This window comes from Lonchura striata, chromosome 6 (assembly GCF_050655825.1).
Source record: "Lonchura striata isolate lonStrDom1 chromosome 6, ASM5065582v1, whole genome shotgun sequence".
NCBI classification, from domain to species: domain Eukaryota; kingdom Metazoa; phylum Chordata; class Aves; order Passeriformes; family Estrildidae; genus Lonchura; species Lonchura striata.
In genome coordinates, this window is record NC_140708.1 from 34596984 (window position 1) to 34620736 (window position 23753).

At 36.1% G+C, this 23753-nt stretch overlaps 1 protein-coding gene across 1 annotated transcript in view; it reads right to left on the reverse strand.

Annotated features, from left to right (window-relative positions):
* The window catches only part of PDZD8 (PDZ domain containing 8), a 51894-nt gene that overhangs the window by 12047 nt on the left and 16094 nt on the right, over positions 1-23753 (reverse strand). The window contains exons 2-3 of the mRNA XM_031505283.3: positions 22831-22953; positions 18750-18852 (exon numbers count right to left, since the gene is read on the reverse strand). Of these exons, the coding sequence (XP_031361143.3) occupies positions 18750-18852; positions 22831-22953 (226 nt within the window). The remainder of the gene's footprint in view (positions 1-18749; positions 18853-22830; positions 22954-23753) is intronic.

The following is a 23753-nucleotide window of genomic DNA, read 5'->3' on the forward strand; positions in this document are numbered from 1 at the left end:
CTATGCAGTATAACAATGAAAATGAAGGAAATAGTCTCTGCAGTCAAATTAAATCTACATAGAAAATTGACTTCTTTTCCTCCTCACTGGAAAGAGGCATTAATTACAAATCACTCATTGGAAAAAGACTGATGGTAATGTAATGTAAAAGACTGTATACACTACAGCTAGAAGCAATATGCCATTCTAAGAAACCAAAATATACTAGAAAACACATTTACAAACTTGGAAATTAATTTATGATTTGTGATTATTTTTTTGTTTCAAATGATTAACAAAAGACTGCTTGAATAAAAATCTGATTCATTTTTTTCCATAATTGAATCTAAATCGTAATCTAATAATGCTACTGTTCCATAATTTGTATCAAGACTTCTATGACAAAAACTAACATACTCTTCCTTGCTATGTGATCCTTCCTCCATACCAAAGATATACACATCTTTAGTATAATTCAAGTGGAAATTTAAATGTATTTTTCCACCATTCCTAGGTTTATATTGATTCAGTTAATTTCAACAAACATTTTTATTTGTCCTCACTGTTTTTTTAATATTTTTACAAAACATATCAGACAAATACCTTGAATGAATATGTATTTCTTATAGATATATAGAATGGTAGGTGAAAGGGGAGTTGTATAATTTTTTTTTTCAAAATAACTAAATTTATTAATACATTTAAACATTTAAATATATATATATGTGTGTGTGTGACTAGAACTTCCAAAAAGAAATCAAAAGGAAATTATCTGCTGCTTATAAAAAAATTCTTGTTTAACAGCAATCCTAATTATCATTTTTGCACAACTCCTTTTACAGTCATAACTGAGCAACTGCCAAAAAGATATTTCTATGCTTATTTTGTCTAAAAGAAGAAATTTGATTATACTATTTAAAACTTAACATACAGAACCAAAATGAGTTTGAAAAAGCTACTAAAATGGACTTTTATCATTAAGAGATATCACCAATAAAAATAAAATTTCAACCACATTTTTGTAATTTCTCTTTCTCTTCTTTGCCACTTATTTGATAGCTAAACCATTCCTTACTTGTACCCAATGTTCACTGGAGTGTTTGTAGTGGGTTTCCAGATCAGGCTGATCAAATTTTAGACATATTCAAATTTTAGACAATTTTAATTAATTGGTTGTTTGCTTAACCTGGTGTTCTGCTTTCCTCCACTGCAGCTCTTACTGTGTGCTGAAACCCTGCGAGTCAGGAGGGTTTTTCTGTACTCACAGCTGTCTGAGCAGACCTCCACTTGCTTAATCCTCTAAAAAAAGAGTCAACTTTTCACACTGCTCACTTTTCTCTCCAAAACCTCTGAACAACACACTCTGTCCTGAAAACAATTTTAGTCAGTGAAACAAAGGAATCAGCCAACACTCAAAATTATCTTGAGACTAAGTATTCACACACAATTTTTCTAGACCAAATATCAGAAAGTATCTAGTGTCATATCAGAAAATAAGTTCTTCAGCTTCTTTCCTTTGATTCAACACTGCCCATCTTGTAATTTCTGCATTTTTTATATATATTTACATTCCATACTCTCTCAGCTGGAGCAGCTTTATAGAACTGGATATACCTTGGTGTCTCCTTGAGTGTTACTTAATGAACAGGTACCATTTTGTGGAATATTAGGAAAACCAGGTTTTTGATGACTATAAAACAGTGAAAAAAGGCAAGTGGGATGTTCTACATTTTGCTGTTAATCTTTGCAGCCTTTTGAACTGTGTTCTGTACACGGGGAGACACAATGATCTCAGACAAACTCTGCATTTTTCCTGTTTGGTTTGTTTTACTTTTAAGAAGGAGTGTACTTATGGACAAGGTCTTGATATTTTCTTATTAGTCATCCTAAATAGCAAGCCAGTGGGGCTCATTTTCTGATCTACAGGATAACTTGTAAAACCCAAAAAATACAAGTTACAAAATATGATGATAATTTTATTCTGAAATTAGTTACTTATTGCACCAAGATCATATTTAAAATAGCAATTCATTAATACCACAAAATGGCAAATGTTATGCACATGTCTAACTTCGCCATCATAAACTACTTGTCTGAAAAGAAATGTGACAATTCATTGTAGGAAAATTAAACATCTGCATGTCTGCCTGATGAGCACTGAAAATGTTACATATCAGCAAAATCCAGAACTGGCTTGTTACTGAACAGGATGAGAGAAGCTGTATCTTGTTTTCCCAAATACTTCTGATACATTGCAGGCACTCTTTGGCTAAACTACTCCTAAAAAATTGCACCTTCCAATTGCATGGTGAAGCAGGTTACACGACATGTAAAAAGCAAACTGTTTAGCAATTATCATGAATTGCTGGGGCATTCTTATAGCAATTACATGATTTGAATGGAGGAGATAAAGACAAGGTAGCAGAAAACCTGCATTTAACTTTGAAGTACCAAGAGCAGGTAAAATAAAGGCCTTCAGTTTTAGGTGGAGCTCTTTGCAGAGCAATTTAGCACAAACACCAACATAGCTTGTCTTTTAAGTGCTCTTATGCACTGACAGTTTTTATTAAACTCAACTTTGATGATCTCCTTTGATTCTGAAGAAATGGAAAAGATCAATTCTTTTTTTCCTAATGTTATGATAAGAAAAAGCCTTTCTCCAATATTGCTTAAGCGTTACTTGGTCATCATGTAAATATTTTGTGCAAAACTGAAATAAGGTTACTAAGTTCATTAATAATACCATGTGTGATATCAAACCAATAAAAACTTTACCTTGTTATGAATCACTGCATTGCAAATTACAGATAAAGGGGATTGATGAGAACCTATGAGTTTATGCACTGTGAATATGTGCACATGAGACAGGGCAACCCAGGGATTTGCTCATCTCTGAGACAGAAGGAAAACAACTGAAAACATTCAAGTGTATGCATTAAAAGTAAACCCTCTAAAACAATAATTATTTACATGCATCTTGGAAGTATCTAATCAATGGTGATAAAACAGCTACTAGTAATCTCTTGCAATAAACTCAAAATATTGGAGTTCTTTATAATAGAACTAACAGACAGAGTGACGAGCTTTTTCCACACAGAGAAACTGCTTGGCAATTTTCACTATCAGACTCAGCAGCATTAAATACTTGAATACTGACATGGATATTGCTATCAAAACTAAAAATATGAGAGGTTATTATACACTGTGATTATAATAATATGCATCACAGATGCTAGTGTCCATGGAAATAAGATATACAATATAATTTATATTCACTAAGTAGTAACTCTTTGATTTCAATAAGTCACATTTTAAAGGGTTTAGAAGTTACTTTTCTGACAGAAATGCTACACTCTCACAACCAAAGCATTAAGACTGCAGGTAATACAAATGACACTCTTATCAATAACACAGCCAAAGCAACAGGGACCTCACATGCACCTAGAAGTTCCATAATCATACAATTTGAAATATCATAGAACTTAAGAGAACAGTTTGGTTTTTCTGCACTGCAGAAACACTTTTTTTTTGGCAACTGGTACATTTCTCATCAACATTAATGGCTAGATGGCTATTAAAGCAAAGCACAAGCCTGAATAATATCCTGTGTGACCCACTGAGTGTTCAGAATCCCACATTCCCACTGAACGAGCTAAGCCCAAAGGAACTAAAGCAGATGTAGTAAAATGATTCGTGATCTTAACAGCTCTTCAGAGATTAAATAGAAGACCCATCTGTACCAAAATGAAGTTCCTGTTCCATACAAGCCCCACCCCCACCCTTTGCCCGGTAAAACCAGACCAACACTTTTCTGAAATTCTATGTTAAAACATGGCCAGAAGAAATGAGGATTTATATTTAACTTATTCCAAGTAATTGCTGCAAGAAGGCCAAGGTTTTCTGTATAATAATCTTTCTGTACCTAGAAAGGCAGCCAAACCACACTGAGTTGTTTTCAATTAAATTCTGGACAAAACGCTGCAGTACAAACACACAACTATACAACCAGTAAAGGTTTCCATGACCATACATCTATTTCTGGTTATTTTGTTGAACACATCACATCAAATCAATCAAATAAATTTATTTATGGTTATAGGGCACAAGTCCCTGGCAGGCAGTGAAACAGCAGCTCAATGTCACATCTAATTAGTAGCACCAAGACAACAGCACACCTAGAAACCAGATTTTCATTCTGTTACCGACGACCATCACTTATAAAAATTGCCACAACTATTAAACTGAAAATATCTTTACATCAACTCAAATACTGACAATTCACTTTACAAAAAAAAAAAAAAAATCAATACCCAGCTCTAGCTTCTCTGCACTTGAAAAATAATCCAGATTATTTTTAAATACACATAAAAATCAATTCCAAATAGATTCAAGGAATGCTTTAAAAACAGAATGTTAGCTGTAAATTGGAATCCACATACAAGCCAGCTTTGCAACTGAGCTTCTAAAAATGCTTTATAAAAATCCAAACATCTGAACTTTTCATAGAAGGGATCTTTGTCTTCAATGTCCTCTTCACTCAACCAACGTGACCATAACTGCCTAATATAAAAGTGGGATTTCCTTTCTCTATAGTCAGCTCAATGACAAGAAAGCAATTTGTGTAACCATGTCTTCTCCAGAAACTGATTTTAGATCTCAAACCACTAGCACTAAGCATGTAAAAGAGATAAAAAGAAATATTCTTTCAGAAACAGTTTATTAGGAGTAAACCCCAAAAAAGTTACAAGAGAAGCAGAACACTGCTTCCACTCATAGTGGAAGTAAAAGTTCATTCCTTCTGACCCTTTTTTTTTTCAGTACCTTCTGCTCAGGGAAGTAATATATACCATTTCCTCATCTCTCTTTTGTAAGCTAAGTGAAAGAATGAATAGGAAATTATGTCAAGCTTAAAAACTTCTGTTACTTCAGCACTCACTATAACTTCATACACTCTGGTTTTATGCTCTATTATTTTTAAATTAGCAACATATTTTATTGATAGTTGGTGAAATATATGTGAAAAATACCCACGAGATTTCATAAAGCAACATCTTTCTACTTCCCTTTTCCCCTTCTCTCTTCTGTCACCAGAAACCCAGCTTGCTTGGGACTGTGACCAATTACCTCTTCCAAAGAATTCAGAACTCACTCGTTAAATTGAAAATTCAAACAAGGATTAGTCAATACCATACAAGGCTTGAGAAACAAATCTAACTTTAACAAAAAGCTATACTGAAGAAGGTAGGGATAATTCAGCTTACTTAATAATTTCAATGACCCTTATTATAAAAGAAAAAGCAAATTGCATCCAAGAAGTTAATAAAAACTTTTGAAGTAATTTGAATACTCGGTTCAGACCACAGTACTGCACTTTTTTGATCATCACTGTAAGGGCATTGGTGAAACAGCTCAAAAAAAGGTCATTGTTCATAATTGGCACATTCAATACCAAGTATTCAAAAGTCTGAGGTTTCTCTTTTAAAGTGATACTTGTAAAAATATTTCATTTGAAAATCTACAGGCTTAAGACATTAGGACTCTATAGAAAAAAACAATGTGCAATGTGATGAATGATGAAATACCTCACAGTAAAAAGAAGAGTAAACCCAACAAAATTCCCAATAGCAAAGCTTCAGGATACAAAATTACAAATTTAATCATCAGCTTGCTCCCAACATTATCCAGCCGCTTTCCTCCCACTAGAGTTTAGTATTTCTTATAAACTATACAACATACAAAAAACCTACCAGAAAAATTATATTCAGTCAGGGTTTAGGGAGAAAAAAATAAAGGGGTAGAAAGACTGTATATATAGAGATGGGAAGGGAAATGAGATTGGAGATGGAAAAAATAAAATCAGAGCTGGACTGGAAAATAAGTTACTGTTAGTAAATCCATAGCTGCACTATGATGGCAAAACACTTCTAATTTTCTCACTCCCTTGACCTCTGATTAATAAAACTTAATTAATTCACATTAACTACATGAAACCATGTAGTTTGGATTTAACTTAAAATTGATAAATTTCAATTATTTGTGTACAGTGTTACATTTTGGTAGAGACAATCACGCTTATATTACAATATATTAAGAAGGGAATTGCCTTTTTCGCATGAAAAAGAAAGAAAAAGACAACTTGGGAGCTAAGAAAGTAAAACTATAATTATTTTTTTTCCTTAGGAGCTCTACCAGAAGAAAATCATAATGCATAAATGTGTGTTCACCATGCAAAGCTTGCCCTTCTTCATGAATTCCTGAAGTTCACAAAACCAGCCTGTGACTTACATACTTTAACACCATTTGATCAAGAACATTGCAAAGTAATTAAGCTTCAGGTAGGTAAATCTATGCTGTTAAGTCAGACAAACATAAAAGTTAACTGCAATTTAGATGCTTTTAGCAGAAACATCATTGATTTTTTACCATTTTCATACAAAGACACATTTCTGAGTTGAAACACTATTTTGAAAGAAAGCAGTCCAAGGTTAAAAATGGCATGCAAGGATCATAATCTGAATATAATGATAACATCACCTAATGAGTCATTAATAATTATTGAAATTATTGAGTCAATAATTATTGATAGAGCTATGGTTTTACTACACAGAGAGTGAAGTGCTTGCTACCATGGAGAATATCTGCTTTATTTGCAGGCCCTTCTCCAGGGCAGCTGCCAGAGCTGTGGTCACAGGGGTAAAGCCAGCCCTGATGGGGACAGGGTGGCCCCACAGCAGCACCGTGGACACCATGGCAGCAGGACTGCTGGGGAGTTGTCCCTGAGGTGTGGGACCTGAGAGCCACCTCAGCCCACAGAAAGCCTGAGCTTTTCACCTGGGCTTGCTGCAGCTCTCTGCAAAGCACCCACCAGCTTTCATAGCCCGACATCTCTTTGTTTCCCTTTCCTGCTTCTCTCCTCTGCCACCAGAAACCCGGCTTGTGTGGGACTGTGGCCAATCACCTTCCCCAAAGAATTCACAACTCACTCATTTAATTGAAAATTGAACAAAGGATTTGTCAACACCACACAATGCATGAGAAATAAATACAACTTAAAAAAACTCATACAAGTAGTGAAGCTCTGAGGGACACTAACGAGGACTAGAGCCAAGCTAGAGGCCACCTTCTTGGTTTAAGTCTCTGCCTGGGTAAACTCTTTTCCAACAGAAGTTCAAACTATTTTACAAATAACTGTGCTTTCTTAAAAAAAAACAAAAACTTTGCACAGGTATACAGACACTCAAATATAAAAAGAGGAGACATAGCTAAAGTAATACAAAGATGAGACTTTTTCAACGAGCAATGAGACACTTTGAAATGGGTATCAAAATTATGCCTGCAGATTTCAATGACACTCATTCAGTTGACACACAAACCTTAAAGCAGCATGGCTAAAATATGATTTTTCAAAAAATTCTTAACAAAAAATTGCACTATTAACAATAACCAATTTTAAAAAATCTATACACTGGATAAGACCACTAGACAACATTCACATTACAGAGTATTCAAGACAAATGGGAGTGATACTTAAAAATGGAACTAAAGATATGCTGGGGAAGAGGTGAAATGATAGAAACTCAAAAAAAGCTTGTCTGCATCTACAGTGCACATTGCATATCAGCCACACGCTCTCCCTTACAGAAGGCATTGCATTAAGTATTTCTGACCAACTGGCAGTTACTGGCTGCCTGCTCATTCAGCACTCTCAACTGCTATTCCTTCCTTAATAAATGCTATATAGAAATGCATGATACCTATAGATTCATAAAGACATGACTGTACACTTCAAGTTCATGACTTACTTGCAAAATTTTCACTTCTCAGTAATGACAAATTAACCACTGCTCTCCTATTCTGGGTTTATGCTGCTGCCTCAAGAGAGATTCCACTTAAAAAAAAAAAAAAATCAATCTGTTCTATTGGCAGTAGAAATTTATACTCCTGCACTTTGCATTTGTCAATACAGAACACTTGAAACTTACCTAGTAATCTGTAGGACTGATAGAAATCAATCATCAGGAAAGCACATTGCAAGAAAAAAAGAACCTAGCTTTCAAAAAGAAGAATCTCAAAGATTTGTTTCTGGTATGGACAAAAGAGAAGAGAAAGGAATTTTCTTGCAGCTCTCCCATTCTATCACTGCTTTGCTGAAAACAAGTCCCAGGAAAAAATCTGTCAAGACCCATACAGCATTTTTCCCTACCATGTTTTTGCTGCAGTCACAGCAGCATTCCTTGAGTCTTTTCTATTGTAGATTTAAATACCTGCCTCAGCATTTGAAGAGTTATACACTAGGTTGAGGATTTGGCAAAATCAAAAAAGAACCTTTGCTCCACTAAATTATTTCTGAATGCGCAGAGAAGCGTGTATTGCGTCCAGGACACATTTCCAGTGTCTTTATAAGTTACTACTTCCATCTGTTAAAACAAATTCAGAAACAAACAAATCTCTTTAGAAGTAAATTTTTTTCTTCTTAGTGAGGATCAGGTTCTTAATTTTCTGGTAAATCTCTTTTATTTTCATTACAATTACTAGATATGATATTGCTTTAATGACCTGTCATAAAATCTCTTCCTCCTAGCAGCTATTTTTAAAGCTCAGGAATTAATTACAACTCTTGGTTACCTCAATCATATGCAACCAAGACTTTTGGTTCCTCATCCACTTCTACACATCAATTGGCAAGAATCTGAATGCTTCTGCTCACAACAGCAGCCAAGAGTTTGCTCCTAGTTATTACAAACATTTTTAGAATACTTCTTATTTCAGATTCTCTTCCAAAAGAAAAAGCATCAAGAACTCCAGTGGAAATACAAATGTTTATCAAGATTGGCAAAAAACTTGTTTAAAAAAATGAATTATTTTCTCAAATATTGTTTTGTATGGAGTAAAAGTCCATCATAGATGTTCCCATGTTTTGGCTAAACACCTGTTGTAGGCAAAATGAAGAAGTCTAGCATTATTTCCTCTCTCCAGCAGGTCTGTACCTCAGATATAATCTTGATGTAATTTAATTAAGAGTTTTTAGGGTAAAACTGCCTCCAGACTGGACTGCCTGCTAGACAAAGAAAGTTTAATCCATCTGAAGCCATCCCTACAGATACATTCTTAGGCTAGTCTGAAGACTAAATTGGTATTTTTGTGAATTATTTTTATTTAACTAGTTGAACTGAGATAGCTCTGCTCCTCTCCCCTCCCTATGTAACAGCATAGTCTGTCATGTGCTATTTACCAAATTGAAAATACAATTTGAAGAAAAAAGACTTTTTTATCAATGAGCACAGGAAAATGGTCTGAACCAGCCTGGAACTGACTTGGTTAGAGCTGGAAGCAGATTACTTCCAGAGGTCCCTTCCATTCTAAATTACTGACTCGACTCAAACAGATACCTTGTCCAGATACCATTTTAATCTTCTTTTATACTACATATAATGATAAAAAAAAATGCTTGGAATCAAGCCAACTTTTCTGCTGAATGTTTCTGGTCGTACAACCACAAATTTCCTGGGAGTTTTGCAAACCTGTAAGTGACATACATTAATCAGGCACTTTAAAGATTCCATACTAGCTAAATATTCACAGCTACTCTACTCCCATGAGCTGGCTTTGCTGGCAGTGTTATTCTTGTCCTACTTCCTCTGCCCTCTGTTTATGCAGCAGAACTGGTGCCCATGGTCTCCTGCACCAAGCTGACAGTCACTGTTTGCTCTTCCTCACTGCTGTGCACAGACACAGCTTCTCAGCTCAGGCCAGCCGTGTGCTCTTGAGCCAGAGCTCCCCATGGTCCCCACCTCCTGTGCTTGGATTTGCGTTTGGAAGTGCTCCTGCTCCTGGAACACACCAAGTGCATTCCCTGCAGAGGAAGCTGCGTCAGCAGTGGTGCTAATGCCAATCCTGATGGGAGTGCTCCAGAAGCAGAGCCCAGCAAGGTCTCAGCCCCGAGGCCATACCGCTCTAATGGGGCAGCCTAAGCACCTGCTGTCCACTTTGCTTGCAAAATGCACATCTGTTTCCCCAACTTTCTTTCATTTATTTATATGTACATGTTCATAGAGAGAACTTGATCTACAGTCTATATACAAGTCTTGAATCCAGAAACAGACTGTCACATTGGTGTGTTTCACAGTCCCCAAGAACAGACTGTACAGCTCAAACAGAATTGGACTCCACATTTCACAGAAATGACTGAACAGCAGTTTGTGACTTAAGCAAGTTACTTGTTATACATTTAACTTTAACTAGTCCAATGAAATCCTACTCTAAACATGCATCTGATTTAAACCAGTGCAAATCACTGGTTTGAAAGGGGGAGATTTACAGTGGAGATGAGTCACATGCTTGTTTGCATTAGAAGTTCTGAACACTATAATCCTATGCTCCCTTCACATGTAGCTCACATTGTTATGTAAAGTGGTTGTTTTTAGTTTACAAGCTGCTGCACAGACTATTCCTGATATATTCCCACAGATGTGTGATTTAACTACTGTGGAACCTAGAAACAGATTTCTGCAATTGCTCTCTAAACTTTGTTCTTTCTTGACTCTGCTGATGAACTTCAGGCGAGTCAATTCCAGTTTCTCAAGGGTCACATACTGTATTTGCAAGTATTTACATTTTTTTTTAATGCATGGTCAACTTGCTGTTCATATATATTCAACTGAAACAGAGCAACTGATGTTTTTCATTATATATAAAGTGCATGTACTTATATGCACAACTTAAACATAAAAAGTGCATATGCATATTTACAATATATATGCTTGCAGGTGGCTTTTATAATTAAAAAAAACCCAACAAACAAAACACATGAAAAATATTTCTGTATATCTGTCTCAGGTCTTTAAGGAATTAGGTTTTTCTTCTTTCCTTCAGCCAAGAAAAATCTAAAGCTTTGATTAATATCAAATGGATCTGAGGGTGCACAGACATGATATTTGTTCCAAACTAAGCAACTAAAAATGGAAAGAGATGACAGAAGTATAGATCTGAATATACTGACTTTTGGGTAAAGTATCTGTGAAGACACTCATAGTTCATAAATTCTATTTATTTCACCCAAACTCTGACAGAGACAGCCTTTACTGATTGCATTAAGGGAAATGCTCCATTTTCTAATGATTATTTACTCCTTATCACTTCTGATCTACAGGTGGCCTTTGCAGAGCATCACTCTGCTCCCTCTAACCTTAATACACCAGGTGACCTTTTAGTCATTTCATTTGTATGACAAGAATTGGCAATTCCAGGTTTGATCCCCAAGGCTTTTCCAGGACAATTGCTGCACTGCCCACTCACATTATTCTCTTTATTGCTCTCTGTCATCATTACAGAGCTCTGGAAGAACATGCACTGCACTTGTCTGAGGAGATTTTTGCTTATAAATTTTTTTTTAAATTATGGAAATAATTTTTAGGATGCTTGGTCACCAATAAGAATCACTTATCTTGCACTGATAATTATCTTAATATTCACTTTTGCCTACAAAGTGAGATCCTGCTCCTGCTAGTCTACAGACAGAGAATAGCCACAGTCACTGCTAATGCAGCAATCACTGAAAATTATAACAATATAAATACATCACTGTTCTCATTCACTCTGCGTGGCCTCCATGTGTTGAGCTCCACCAGACCTAGAAGAGACTTGTAACACTGAGACAAGCACCTTATTTCTGGTTCAGCTTGTGATTGAAGAGGGAGAAAGGAAGAAAAAATATAAACAGTTGATTTGAGATAAGGTTCAGTTAATAATTATATTCTAGGGAGGCAAGATGTGACACATGTAACAACACTGCATTACCTTGAGTTCAAGAATCTGAACTACTTAAAGCATTTGACTTCATAAAAATAGTCACAATACATTAGACTGCACTCAGAATAAGTAATTCCTCCCACAAAATTAAAGGCTTTCTTTGCAGTCAATCAGTACATTTTATGCCTGTATTTTGACACTTGAACCATAAAATTTAAAATGACTAGACATCAACTAACATTAACTAAACAAAAAAAACGAACCAGAACTAAGCAGCTCAGATTCCTTGTATGGTCTTCTGGGTAGTTATTAATGCACTCCAAGTCTATAAACAGGTGAGATATTTATGCTTGGAAGCAAGGACAATATCAGATTCCTGAAGGGCAGAAGTGAAACTCAGCTTTTCTGTGACAGCTACAAGCACTTGCCTATCCTTTGACAATCTGCAGAAACTCCAATGTAATTTTCTCTTAACTGCAAGATGAACTTCCAGATGATGAACTGCTCGTGGCAATAACACTCAGACAAGTTCCCACTGAGGAACTTGCAGTCAGAAAAGAACAACTCTGCAACTCTGATGTGTCAAACCTGCACACATCTCACACAGATGTTGGGAGATAACTGGTTTTAGGAGAGTTTGTGAGCACCAAGTGCCAATACCTTGCTACTTCTTAACAAGATTTTTACTCACAGCCGTGAGCCCCTTTTCCACAACTTTTCACCCACCCCCAGGCTTTCTCTCTGGAAAATGTTTCTGTTCAGCAATTACACATTCAAGCACAGACTCCTCTTCTTCACTATTCTGGGAGACTTAACTGTTCACTAATGGAAGGAAAACAGCTGTCAACCTGCCCAGCTTGATGAGGTCTTGATTTGGTAGGGAAACATTGCAGCATCACTAAAATCCATACACATGAGTAAATTAGCTCCAATCCAGTTACTACCTCTTCAGTAAGATCCCAGCCCCTTAATCTGAAATAAACCCCCCCTACATTAGGAAAAGGCTAACTATTACAAAGTTAGCAAAGAAAATATATTTTAAAAGTAAACTGGAGGTCTGAAGACAAAAACAAGCTAAAAACCAATGAGAACAGAAATAGCTTATTTTCCCAAAGGTGGATGAAGATATGTGTTTAAGTGCCTCCTCTTCCACTTCAGCCACGTGAGGCAGCCTCCAAGCTGCCAGCTCATCATACAACTTTGCAATAGGATGTAACAAAAAAAAAAAGAAAAAGTCATTCCAGCAATACTGAATTACCCAGGAACCACTTTGTATACTCTGGTCAATAAAACACTGTTATCTCTCTTACAATAAGCCATACTGTTTATACAAACAAAGTTAGCTTTCCTGCATCAGCTATCTATTTAGCAAGATCAGCTATCACTGTAAATCAATTTCTTTGCAAATGAGAAAGACAGCTGCTGTAAAACCTACTTAAAGCTCTTTACTGCATTCAGTATTTGGACCAGTTACAGAACAGGTGACAAGAACAGGGAAAAAAAGTCACCAGCGCCACATCTGGTGACACTCTGAAACAGTCTTCACTTTTACAAGCATTTCTAAGGAAAAGGTATAATTTACTCTTTACTTAATAGTTAAATATCTTTAAATATGACCCAGTACATTTAAAAGTATGACAAGAAAAGCTCACAACTGACAGTCAAACTGGGTACTATCAGGATGATACATAAAATAGCCAACTAAAAGGTAAGTCATAGAATCTCTACTACCGGTTGGTAATCCGTGAGTATAAACACAGCAAAAAGTGGATTTCTTTTCAGATCAGCTCTGTAAAAAAGAGGACAGAACTAACGCTTAGTAAGCCTGAAGTTTCATGTAGCTTTTGTCCTAGAACAGTCATACAGAAAAGTCTTACCAAGGACAATTCACCCAACATAACCAACTAAAAGGCTGGAGCCTCTTTAATGACTCTCTGATGAATCAGGAGGTCACTGCTATGTTCTCAGAGGTCAACACCTTGCAAAAATCAGCTTGGAAAACCTCAGCTGGATAGACAATATCACCAATGGCATCTGCCAAACAACTTGGCTACAAAATCTAATGGAGATTCCAACTGGAATTAGGTGGCTTCAAATCAAACTTATTTCACTATACAAGTATCTGGTTGCAGAACTCCTAAAATCCAAGGACCATGAATCAGCCTTGCTGGCAATTTTCAGATTAAGAGCTGGGGATGGGGAAATGCAAGAACACAGAGAGCACTAAGCACTGCTCAGCACAGCTTTTCCTCACACCATTTTCTTTTCATCTACTATTTTAAATTTGAGGCTCAGCGAGTCAGATTTGTTGCAAGCAGTCAATATCTGTAGCACTCCAGGGAAAATCAGTGTCAAATCTGAACAAAGGGAGAAAAAGGAAAGGGAAGCCCCAGACTTGGATACACGTGTTGCATTTAATACTCTCTGCTAACAAATGCCAGAGTGGAGCAAGCTCTACTTTCTGCCTGCCACAGCAATGGTGTTCATGGCCAGGATGCAGCACAAGACAGCTTCTGATGAGCAAGTAAGAAGTTCCACGTCAGGCTGGGACTGAAAGAATTGGGCTCTAAAGAACTGTCCTAATATACACTGAAGTAAACCCTGCTGTCAGTGTTTTTTGGTTTTTTTTTTAATGTTCATATTCAACAGTTTCTAAGTAATAAAGAACTACAGTGCATTTTCACAGAAGGTTGTTCATTAAATCACAGTAAAGCTTTCTGAAGCCCCAAGTCAAAAAGCTTAAATGTTTAGGATGAAACTGAAAATATCCTGATGGCCTTCAAGTTTATTTGAAAGACAGATTACAGAATATTATGTAAGGCACAAATCTCAGAACTATTCCCCATTGTATTTACAAATATTACCAAGTTTTACAAGATCATGAATTTTCATAAAAAGTGACATTTTCAAAAAGCTTTTCTTGCTTTAATCCTCCTTCTTTCTTTTGATAGGATTAAATGCTGAAATGGCAGGCTGTTAAATAAGCACAGTGAAATGCCAACTGTGAGGCATTTAACTCCATGTATTCACAAATTAACATTTCACAGTTGCTTTAAATTTTGACATTATAGTTTAGGACCTTCAGGCAACTCATTTTAGAAGGTGCTGAATTTGATTTACATTATTTTTCATTTTAGATTCATATGTTATGGTACTGGAATACCTTGAAGTTTCCCCTAATCCCTGATAAAGGAAATTTAATTTTACAAAAAGCTCAGAAATATTGCTTTTTTTTATAGTGCAAGATTGAAAGATGGTGTTACAGGTCCTACCCTTGAGTTAGTCCAGCACTGATCACAATATTCAGAATGAACTGAAGAAAACATCAAGCATAGTCATAAAAAAGCACTGGGATGCTAATCTTAATTCTTTAATTCTTTCTATTATTAGATTACTTCAGGAGATATTTGTGTGCTTCTGAGACAACTGCTGCAAGAGTGAATCCTATGGGGTACCAGACGTGGCATTTTAGATGGAAATTTTTACTTTACAGAATATGAAATCCAGTTTCAGTATTGCTAAAATTAATATTTATAGAAGGAATTTCAAAACATCATAATGAAAAGCCCTACCAGCAATAAAAAAGCCCCAAGACTTACTGCCTGTAGAAAAAAGAAATTGGGGAGAAATATGAACACATGGCTATTCTTACAGTACCACCTCAGACAACATAGCTGACACCAAGGTTTAAAATTGTCCCCTCAAATTTTTCTTGGATTATGTAATTTATTTTATGATCAATAATGGTTCTCTTTTGCTCCTGAATTTCTATAAAAAAGGCTTTAAGAGAAAAGTTGGAACAGATATATTTTGGTGTGCAGTGGAGGACCTCTCCCCATTAGTTTGGATTCTTACAACCAATAAAGAGCACAAACCATTTACAGTTTACATATGTATAAGATTATCAGAAGATACCAATCTCTTTGCAATAGTTTCTACAATTTCTAGAAAACTACTTAATCTTTATTAGAAAAATCAGTGTAGATAAAAGTAACATGACTACAAAGATTTGCAGAGCAGTTGAAAAGAAACAAGATTCTCACTTCAATACAACTGCACTTGAGTCATTCTTCTCTAGAGGCAAATCCAGAGACAAGCACCAGCATCCATGAGCAGTCAATGCACAGGGTACTTACAAAGCTACCTCAGGTCTCTGCTACTCATACTTCAAGTTCATCTCCATGTCCATTCTTCTGCCAGTTCTACAGAAAGCAGACTATTTTCCTTTTATAATTAAATAAATGTTTATTTTTGCTGCGAAATCATTCTGTTCTTTCACAACTCTACACAAGATGTGCTGACACTGGTAAAGAGTCTCACCAAGGACCCAGGGTTCACTCTGAACAGATGTGCTCCAAGGGAAAATAGAACAATTTTTTTGGATGTAGAAATCAACCTGGTACTGCAGTCCAGTGGACACGCCCATCACATTTATGACATAGCCTCCACTTCATATCTACAAGCATGTATCTCATTGTTTAGAGACATCTCATTATTTAACCACAGAACACCTGTCTGGCAATCCAATGCTGTTAATGCTAATTACTGCATCCTAGCCATACATCACTTTTACACAGCAATGCACTGATTAACCTTAATTCCAACAGCATGCACTACTACTTAAGGTATTTAAGGATGTTTACATGTTTCACATGGGAATGTGCAAAATCACTCTCTGAAGTCTTACTCATGTTTGATTTGACAAACATAAGCGTGAGACACCTTTGTATTGTAACAGACACTTCAATAATGCTCCAGATATATTCAATAACACAGCATCTTTTTTCAAAATCAATTGTGACATCTACTAATGTTCCATAAATTCTGGGATCAGATTAAAGTCTTCCCAAAATTCATTACAAAGTATTAAACCTGTCTAGTCTTTTATCTCTACTACTAACACAATACAAAGAATGAAAATGTCAGAAAGTATAAAAAGTTATGAGAATTTTCCTCAGGAACATTTTAAAACACAGTCTGAATCAGGGGATGTATTGTCATGCCTTTGTGAGACTTGTATAAATAAGACCCTGTTAAACCAGAATGTGCAACTTTTCACTACAACTTTGTTACTTCTCTTCTGTAGTTTCTGAAGTTGTTATTCATTCTAACTTCATCTCAAGTACTGCACATGTGAACATCGCAATAAGGATTTAATATAAAAAAGATATTAAGTATTGCCATCAGCTGCCTCATGGATAATATTGCATTAAGGCTAATAATCACAACTAAGGATAGAAGTAAACTTTTTGTTTGGAAAAATAACACATTTTTTTTCATTATAACTTACTATTTAACTACTACCACAGTTAATATTTCTGAAAATAACAAAGTTCCCATGCTAAATATGTAAGCAACACTTCCTATTCTGTTGAGGACCTTTGAAAGTACTCTAATCACTCAGTGAGACATCCTAATATTTTGTAACTTAGCAGACTTCCTAGGGAAAAGAGATTTCTATGATTTTGCTGCATCTGTTGAATATAAATTGAGAACCAAAAAGTAGCTCTGCAAGTTGTTAATTTTCAGTTTCCATATTGTCCCATATTGAGATTTCAAAAGCAGCATCTTGAAACCAGGCCACCATTCCAGGGGCCTCAAGTTCAAGGTGGTCGGGCACAGTGAATTCTTCAGTGCCACCTGAGCTCGAGATGCAGCAACCCAAAGGAAGGAGTCTCTGCTCTGGCAGTTTGAACACACTGAATGAATGACTGCACCATGGATGCATAGAAAACCCTCTGTACATTGAGGGCCAGATTTCCAAAAACAGAATATTTTTTTAAAACTGCCATTTAATTTAAAAACCTGCCATTTCACTTTAGATACTGACACAGAAGATGAGTTTTTGAGAGCCTCTCCGTGAGCACTTTTCCATAGTTTTAAAAGAAGCCATTCCACCCTCACTCCTCACTCCTTTACTGCCATCTGCTGTCACAAACACATCAGTGCCACAGTGTCTGCAGTGCGTTTTTCCTCTCTGTTAGAGTGCAAAAGAATGTGTTCTACTCAACCTCTAAAAATAATCACACACTAATTTGTCTTGAGGAGTGCACTGGTAAATAATGCATTGCCACCTTCACTGCCAGAGCAGTAACCCTGCAGATTTGTGGATGATTCCATACACAGGTGTTGCTCAGCCATACTCCCTTTCTGGCAAAAATAATATACAGTAAGCCGAAAACAAGTATCCCAGCATTTCTTACAAGGATTTTAGACCCAAAGCAAAGTGGAATTTAATGGTGGAAAACTGAATGAGATGTTGAAATTCTGGATTCTTGCTGCTGCAGTGGAAAACAATGCTGGTCTCCAAACACAACTCCAGTCAGGCGTAACAAAAGCAAAGGCTTAAGTTAGTGTACTCAGCAGAGGGTACAACTCAGGACAGGAATTTTTGTTCCAGTGATTTCTTTACACGAGATGAAGTCCTTTTAAAGCTTTGGGGGGGTTTTCTTCAATAAGCACACTACTTAATGCTCAGCACAAGCCCAATTCAATTTGATTACTAACACAATATCCCTCTAATGTGAAACTGAAAAGCTCTTTCATAAATCACACTTCTTTGAAGAAATAGAAAAAGGTTATTCTCACCCTCACACACAAAAAATAGGCAGGCAATCTCCAGGCTGTATGCTGCTAAACTCCTGTAATCAAGTGCAATAATTAGTAAAACACTACCTTACAATACTGGCCAGACAGGACAGGTGAATCTTACTGCTTTCTAAACACTGTCCCACCCAAATATAACAGGACTATAAAATGCATATTTTCCACTATTTGTTTAATGCAGCTGGAGAGCTGGATGTATATTCAAACCAGGTACAGTTTCAAGCACAGCTGTGAGAACTGAACGTGATGTTATCCATACAAGGTCATCTGCCAGAAGACTAAAGAGCAAACAACTGGTTAGGTTTGGCTTTTTCTGTAATGTCATCCATTTAATTGCCTAAAGACATACTTTCTAGACAATGTATCAAGTGCATAAAACAAAGCGCAATATGCAAAGATGACACCCTTTTTTTTACCGTTTTAATAGAACTTCTTGATTTTTCTTCCCAAACATTACTGCTCAGCTCCATTGTGCAATGAACATTTGTTTCTCTTTCATAGGATCCAAATACCATTAACCTGAAATAGAAAAGCCTATGGTAAGAACTGTGATATCATTACATATACCCCAGATATCAAATTAAATTCCCTATTCCTCATCTATACACTATTATTACCTATGTGCATACGTAGAAGTCCAGAGAGAACAGATTGCACAGGCACAGAATTAAACCAAAGGAAAGACACTGACACCCTCTAGTGGAAGAACTCCAAAAGTATAATTTTTAAAAAACAGAATTTTTATCTAAGGGTTTGTTTTGAGTTGACTTTTTTTTGGGGGTGGGGGTTGGTTTGTTTTTAAATAAAGTGTTAAATTGGCATTTCCCCATAAAGGGCTTTTGTTTTATTTTAAGAAGAGCAACAAGAGCCACCAGAGTCTTCCACTTTAGTCTTAAATATCACAATGTGAAGCTCTTGTTGGTTTAAGAGAGGGCTATTGTAGATTAAAGTCAATTTACTGACTTTGTATTTCACTAAACTGGGATCCTCTTATCTGTGATTTTTGTAGCATTTATAACAAAGAGTGGTTCTTCATGGACGATACCCTATTCCAGAAGGCTACAAAGCTTTTCAGACAGGTATTAGCACTAGAAAAGAAAAAAGAACGCAGACTATAAACTTTAGGCTATAGAACAGCAATCAAGTTGTTCACAGCTTATCTCACAGTAGCTGGAAGCAGATAAATAGTTTGGAATAAAAACTTCAAATAAACCTTACTCATTCAAAAGAGCTGTTATATTTTAATCCCTCCTAAAGTTTCTATACACATTTGACAAGAACAATTTCTAAGCTTTCATCTCAAGTATCTTATTTGTGATTGTCCATGTGTTGTACAACTCTTTAGGTGATACAGACAAAAGCTGTCAGAAAAACATGTCAATTTTCTCTGTTTATCTTGACATTGTTAAATAATGTTTCTAGGTTAAATATTTATAATTAAAAAAAGTCTCATCTTTCAGATGTGGAGATTTGTAATAAACATCCTTTGAAAATGAAGTAAAGCTATTGAAGCTATTATTTCACAATAATTAGAACTGGTAAAATTAAGACAACCTGAGGGTAAACACCTCTCTTTGACATCTCTCAAGTTTGCTTCTTCTGCTCACTTAGACACACTCTTAGGGAATTTTTCAGGGGCACTTGTGGCTGCTCTAAAATATCAGCACAGGAGCTATTTTGCTGTACTGGATAGAAAAACAAGCAGTAAGACAGCTCAAAACAGGAATAGAACAATTTTTAGCCAGAACTGCAACATAAAGCGCTAGCAAAACAAAGAGCCATATTGAGATTTCCCCTTACAGCAGGTCAACAGCACCTCCTAACCTGGTGTAAGGTGAACAAACACAGGACAGCCAAACTACACAGTTACATTTCAAAGAGCTCATCATGCTAGAAGTTTGGAGCTCAGTTTCCAATTTCAGAAAGACAAAGGCAAAATTTTAACTTCTGCTACACTAAGAAAATTTTTGTTCGAACAATATCTCCATTAATTTGCAAAGAAAGGTGCTACACATAAAGATTAACATTATTATATATGAATATATATTAAAGAGATATCTATATCCCACAGATTGAAAAGTGCTCACTTGAGGGCACAGTTTTGGAAGTGTATTCTTGCCTAATAAAATCAGAGTTTTTTTTACCTTTGTTAATTTTTTCACAGTGTTTCTTGATTACAATGAGACAAAGTCAAAATTTAACAGAATGTTGCTTTGTTTTTCCCTTTTTCTTAAAAGTTTTAAGATAATTACAGATAACAGCATTTTTACAATAATTAAGTTCTTTGAGAGCATTGTACTTTTTGAAAACTTGAGTTTTTTCTACAGGTCAGATAAAGACTTGCCAGATATATTCCTTATTATTTCTTTACACCAAAGTTCCCATCCTTTCATTAATTTATAAGCAAATTAAATTTTTCTTTCAACAGCATAACAGCAGAAAATTGCTATGGTCAAGCCTGCAATTAGAAAAGAAGTGTGAAAAGTGCAAGTATTTGGTCATGTGAAGAGTATAATTTAATGAAACAAGCCATTTATAACAGAAAAAAGTTTGCTAAACATTTTACCATTGCAGTTTCACCACTGATGCACAGACTTAAATGGGAGAAGCACCAGAACTCTATTACCTGATTAGATGGAAGAATTCTAGTTCCAAATTCTGTAGAGAAGTCAAAGATCATCTACTGTAGTGAGAAAATATAAAACCTTCTGGGGCACTGAGCAAAACTGAAAACCACTCAGAAATTAAAGTGATCCTTCATTCTGGAATGAGAATGAGAAGATGAAAAATGCTCAGGTCCCTGTGGCAGATATAAGTGCAAAAGCCCTGGGTGTCAGCACACAGTGCTGCACTGGAAATTGGCTCAGCCAACCTTCACACCACTCACAGAGGGCTGGTGAAAGGGAAATTTGATCACCGTTACTTCTGTGTATATAGTGTATGCTTCTTCTTTCACTTCCAAATTTCTCTATTTCTCTTCCTACCTCATCAATACCTTCAGATGCAAATTAAACAAGAGTATTCACTCACTGAGGGACTCTATGGACAGCAGTTGTAGCTGTTTAATTCAAAAAAAGAATGGGACAACTGGAAGATCTGAAGAATTACTGTGGGTCCAACAGTCAGACATCCTGGCTGAGAAGTGTCTGTTGAGACAATTTCCAAGTGTGTGTTGAAAAATTCCAAGCTACATAAAACACTTGGATTATGTCAGACCTGACAAATCAGCAACTGTATCCTCTCCCAGCCATCTGATAAGCATCTGTGACAGCTGAAAATACTGAGAGTTCAGAATGATGTCAGACTGAGCAACCTGAGTTCTCAGTGAAAAGAAACTCAAGAGCTGATGCTGCACAGTGTTTCAGAGTCAGGAAAGACAAAATTTAAAAGATTACTTCCCAAGCCAAGAACAACTGTACACAGTGCAAGGTGGTCATTTTGGCCCTCATGATAAAAACAAATGCACCACTGGGCTGAAATTGGAGACTTGCTATGAAGAGAGATCAGAGTTCTCTTACTCAGTACAGTCAAAGGGGAAATGCTCCTGGTGGCCAAGGAATGCAGACAGTTATTTATCATCTTTGGATCATCCAGAGAAAACACCACAAAGATAGGGAGACAGGTAAGCAGGAATTTTATCACAAAAAAACATAACCACTGCTGCCACCACAGGACCCTTAGAAACAGAAGAATATCTTCAGGAAATCCTGACCACCGATAAACTACATTAGTACAGGAAATACAACTCAAATGTTGTACAGTGCTACAGAAAAAAAAAGTGCAAAGAGGAGTTGATATGGGAATAAAAGCAATGAAAAGAACAGGTTTAAAAAAAGTCTTTCTGCAAAGCAGTTTAGTTCATAAAGAGTAGAACTGCACATGACTAGATCAAAGCCTTAGCACTACTTGGATAAGATCTAACATAAAATAAAGAGGCCTGACAAAAAGCCCCCAGCAAACCAAGTGCCCACACACCTTTTCTCTAGCTTTGAAGAGAATAATATTCTCTTCAATGAAGGAAATAGATTTTATTTCTTTCCATTATTTGTTCAAGACCAAGACAATAAATAATGCCTTATAAAAGTGATTTGGATTAATCTAAGTAAGCCTGGGTGAAACTATTATTTCTCTTTGCTTACATAACACAGTAATATAATTACAACATTTATAGTGTCCTGGAAAGAGACCCATAATTTGGTGTGGCAGAAAAGCAAACCAAGCAAATAAGAGGAGGCACAGATTAGCTTGTAACCAGGCAAAACTCAGAAAGGCAAAGGCTTGCCCCCACACAAACCCAAAGTGCCTCAAGAAAGTAACTGCAACTCTCATTTGTTCAGTTTTACTTCAAGAAAAGTACATTTTGTGGTTAGAGTGCAATCATAACACCAAAGCTGCCACTTTGCAAATCAGAACTAACCTACAACTATAATTACTACAAACTGAGGAAACACAGGCCCTTGCTTAGTCAAGAATGAGCAAAAGTGCACAAAAATATACCTTGTACATTCAATTAATGTGACCTTTAGTCGACCTTCTGTCAACAGAAAATCCTGTATACAGAGGTCTCGATCTTCATATTCATCAGCTGGCAATACTTGACATGGAAAAAATGGCTTGAACCTGAAAAACACAGAAGAAACTTCCCTTAATTCACATTACACAACATGAACACACAAAAATATAAAAAAGGGAACAAGACAATAATGAATCTTTAACACTCTTTAAAAAGAGAAATACTGCCATTCCTATGTATTCATTGGTCAAAGGAATGAGTAGGAGCTACTAAAGCCTTTTGAATGCAGCAGACTGGGAAATACAAACAAAAATTGCTTCACAGAAATAGACTGAGTTGCATTTACTAGCACAGATAATTTTTAAGAAGTGGGAAGCTGGTAAAAATCACATGGTATTTTTATGATTGCAAACGTAATTTAACACAAGAGTCCTACTGGAGTAAATATCTTACCAGGTCTTTAAGAACTGCATAAACACCACAGCATAGAAAGATGAAAATATGCTATGACCCTAAAGCTTAAACTTTTTATGAGAGTACTGTTGGTACACCTTAATGAACAGTTCACTTTAGTTACACAGATTGATTCTTCTCTCACTTTGTAAAAAACTTGAAGTGGCTCTTCTTAGTCGGTTTTCTTGAATAAAGATACAGGTATTTTAAAAATTTGCTCTTGAGCTTTATTTCCCTCACTGCAGCATGTGATTCACAGGAAAAGCAGTTCATGTTCAAGATAACATGTGCAAAACACCAACTATCTCACCACATAATTCTCTCTCATTGATTAGAAAATGCTGAGTTATAAATACCAGTTTGGTTTTTAAGTGATAGTGCTCTGGTGTTGGACACAGCCCTGATCTGGAGGGGGAGAGGCTGCACAGCTGCAGCCCCATCACATGGCTGACAC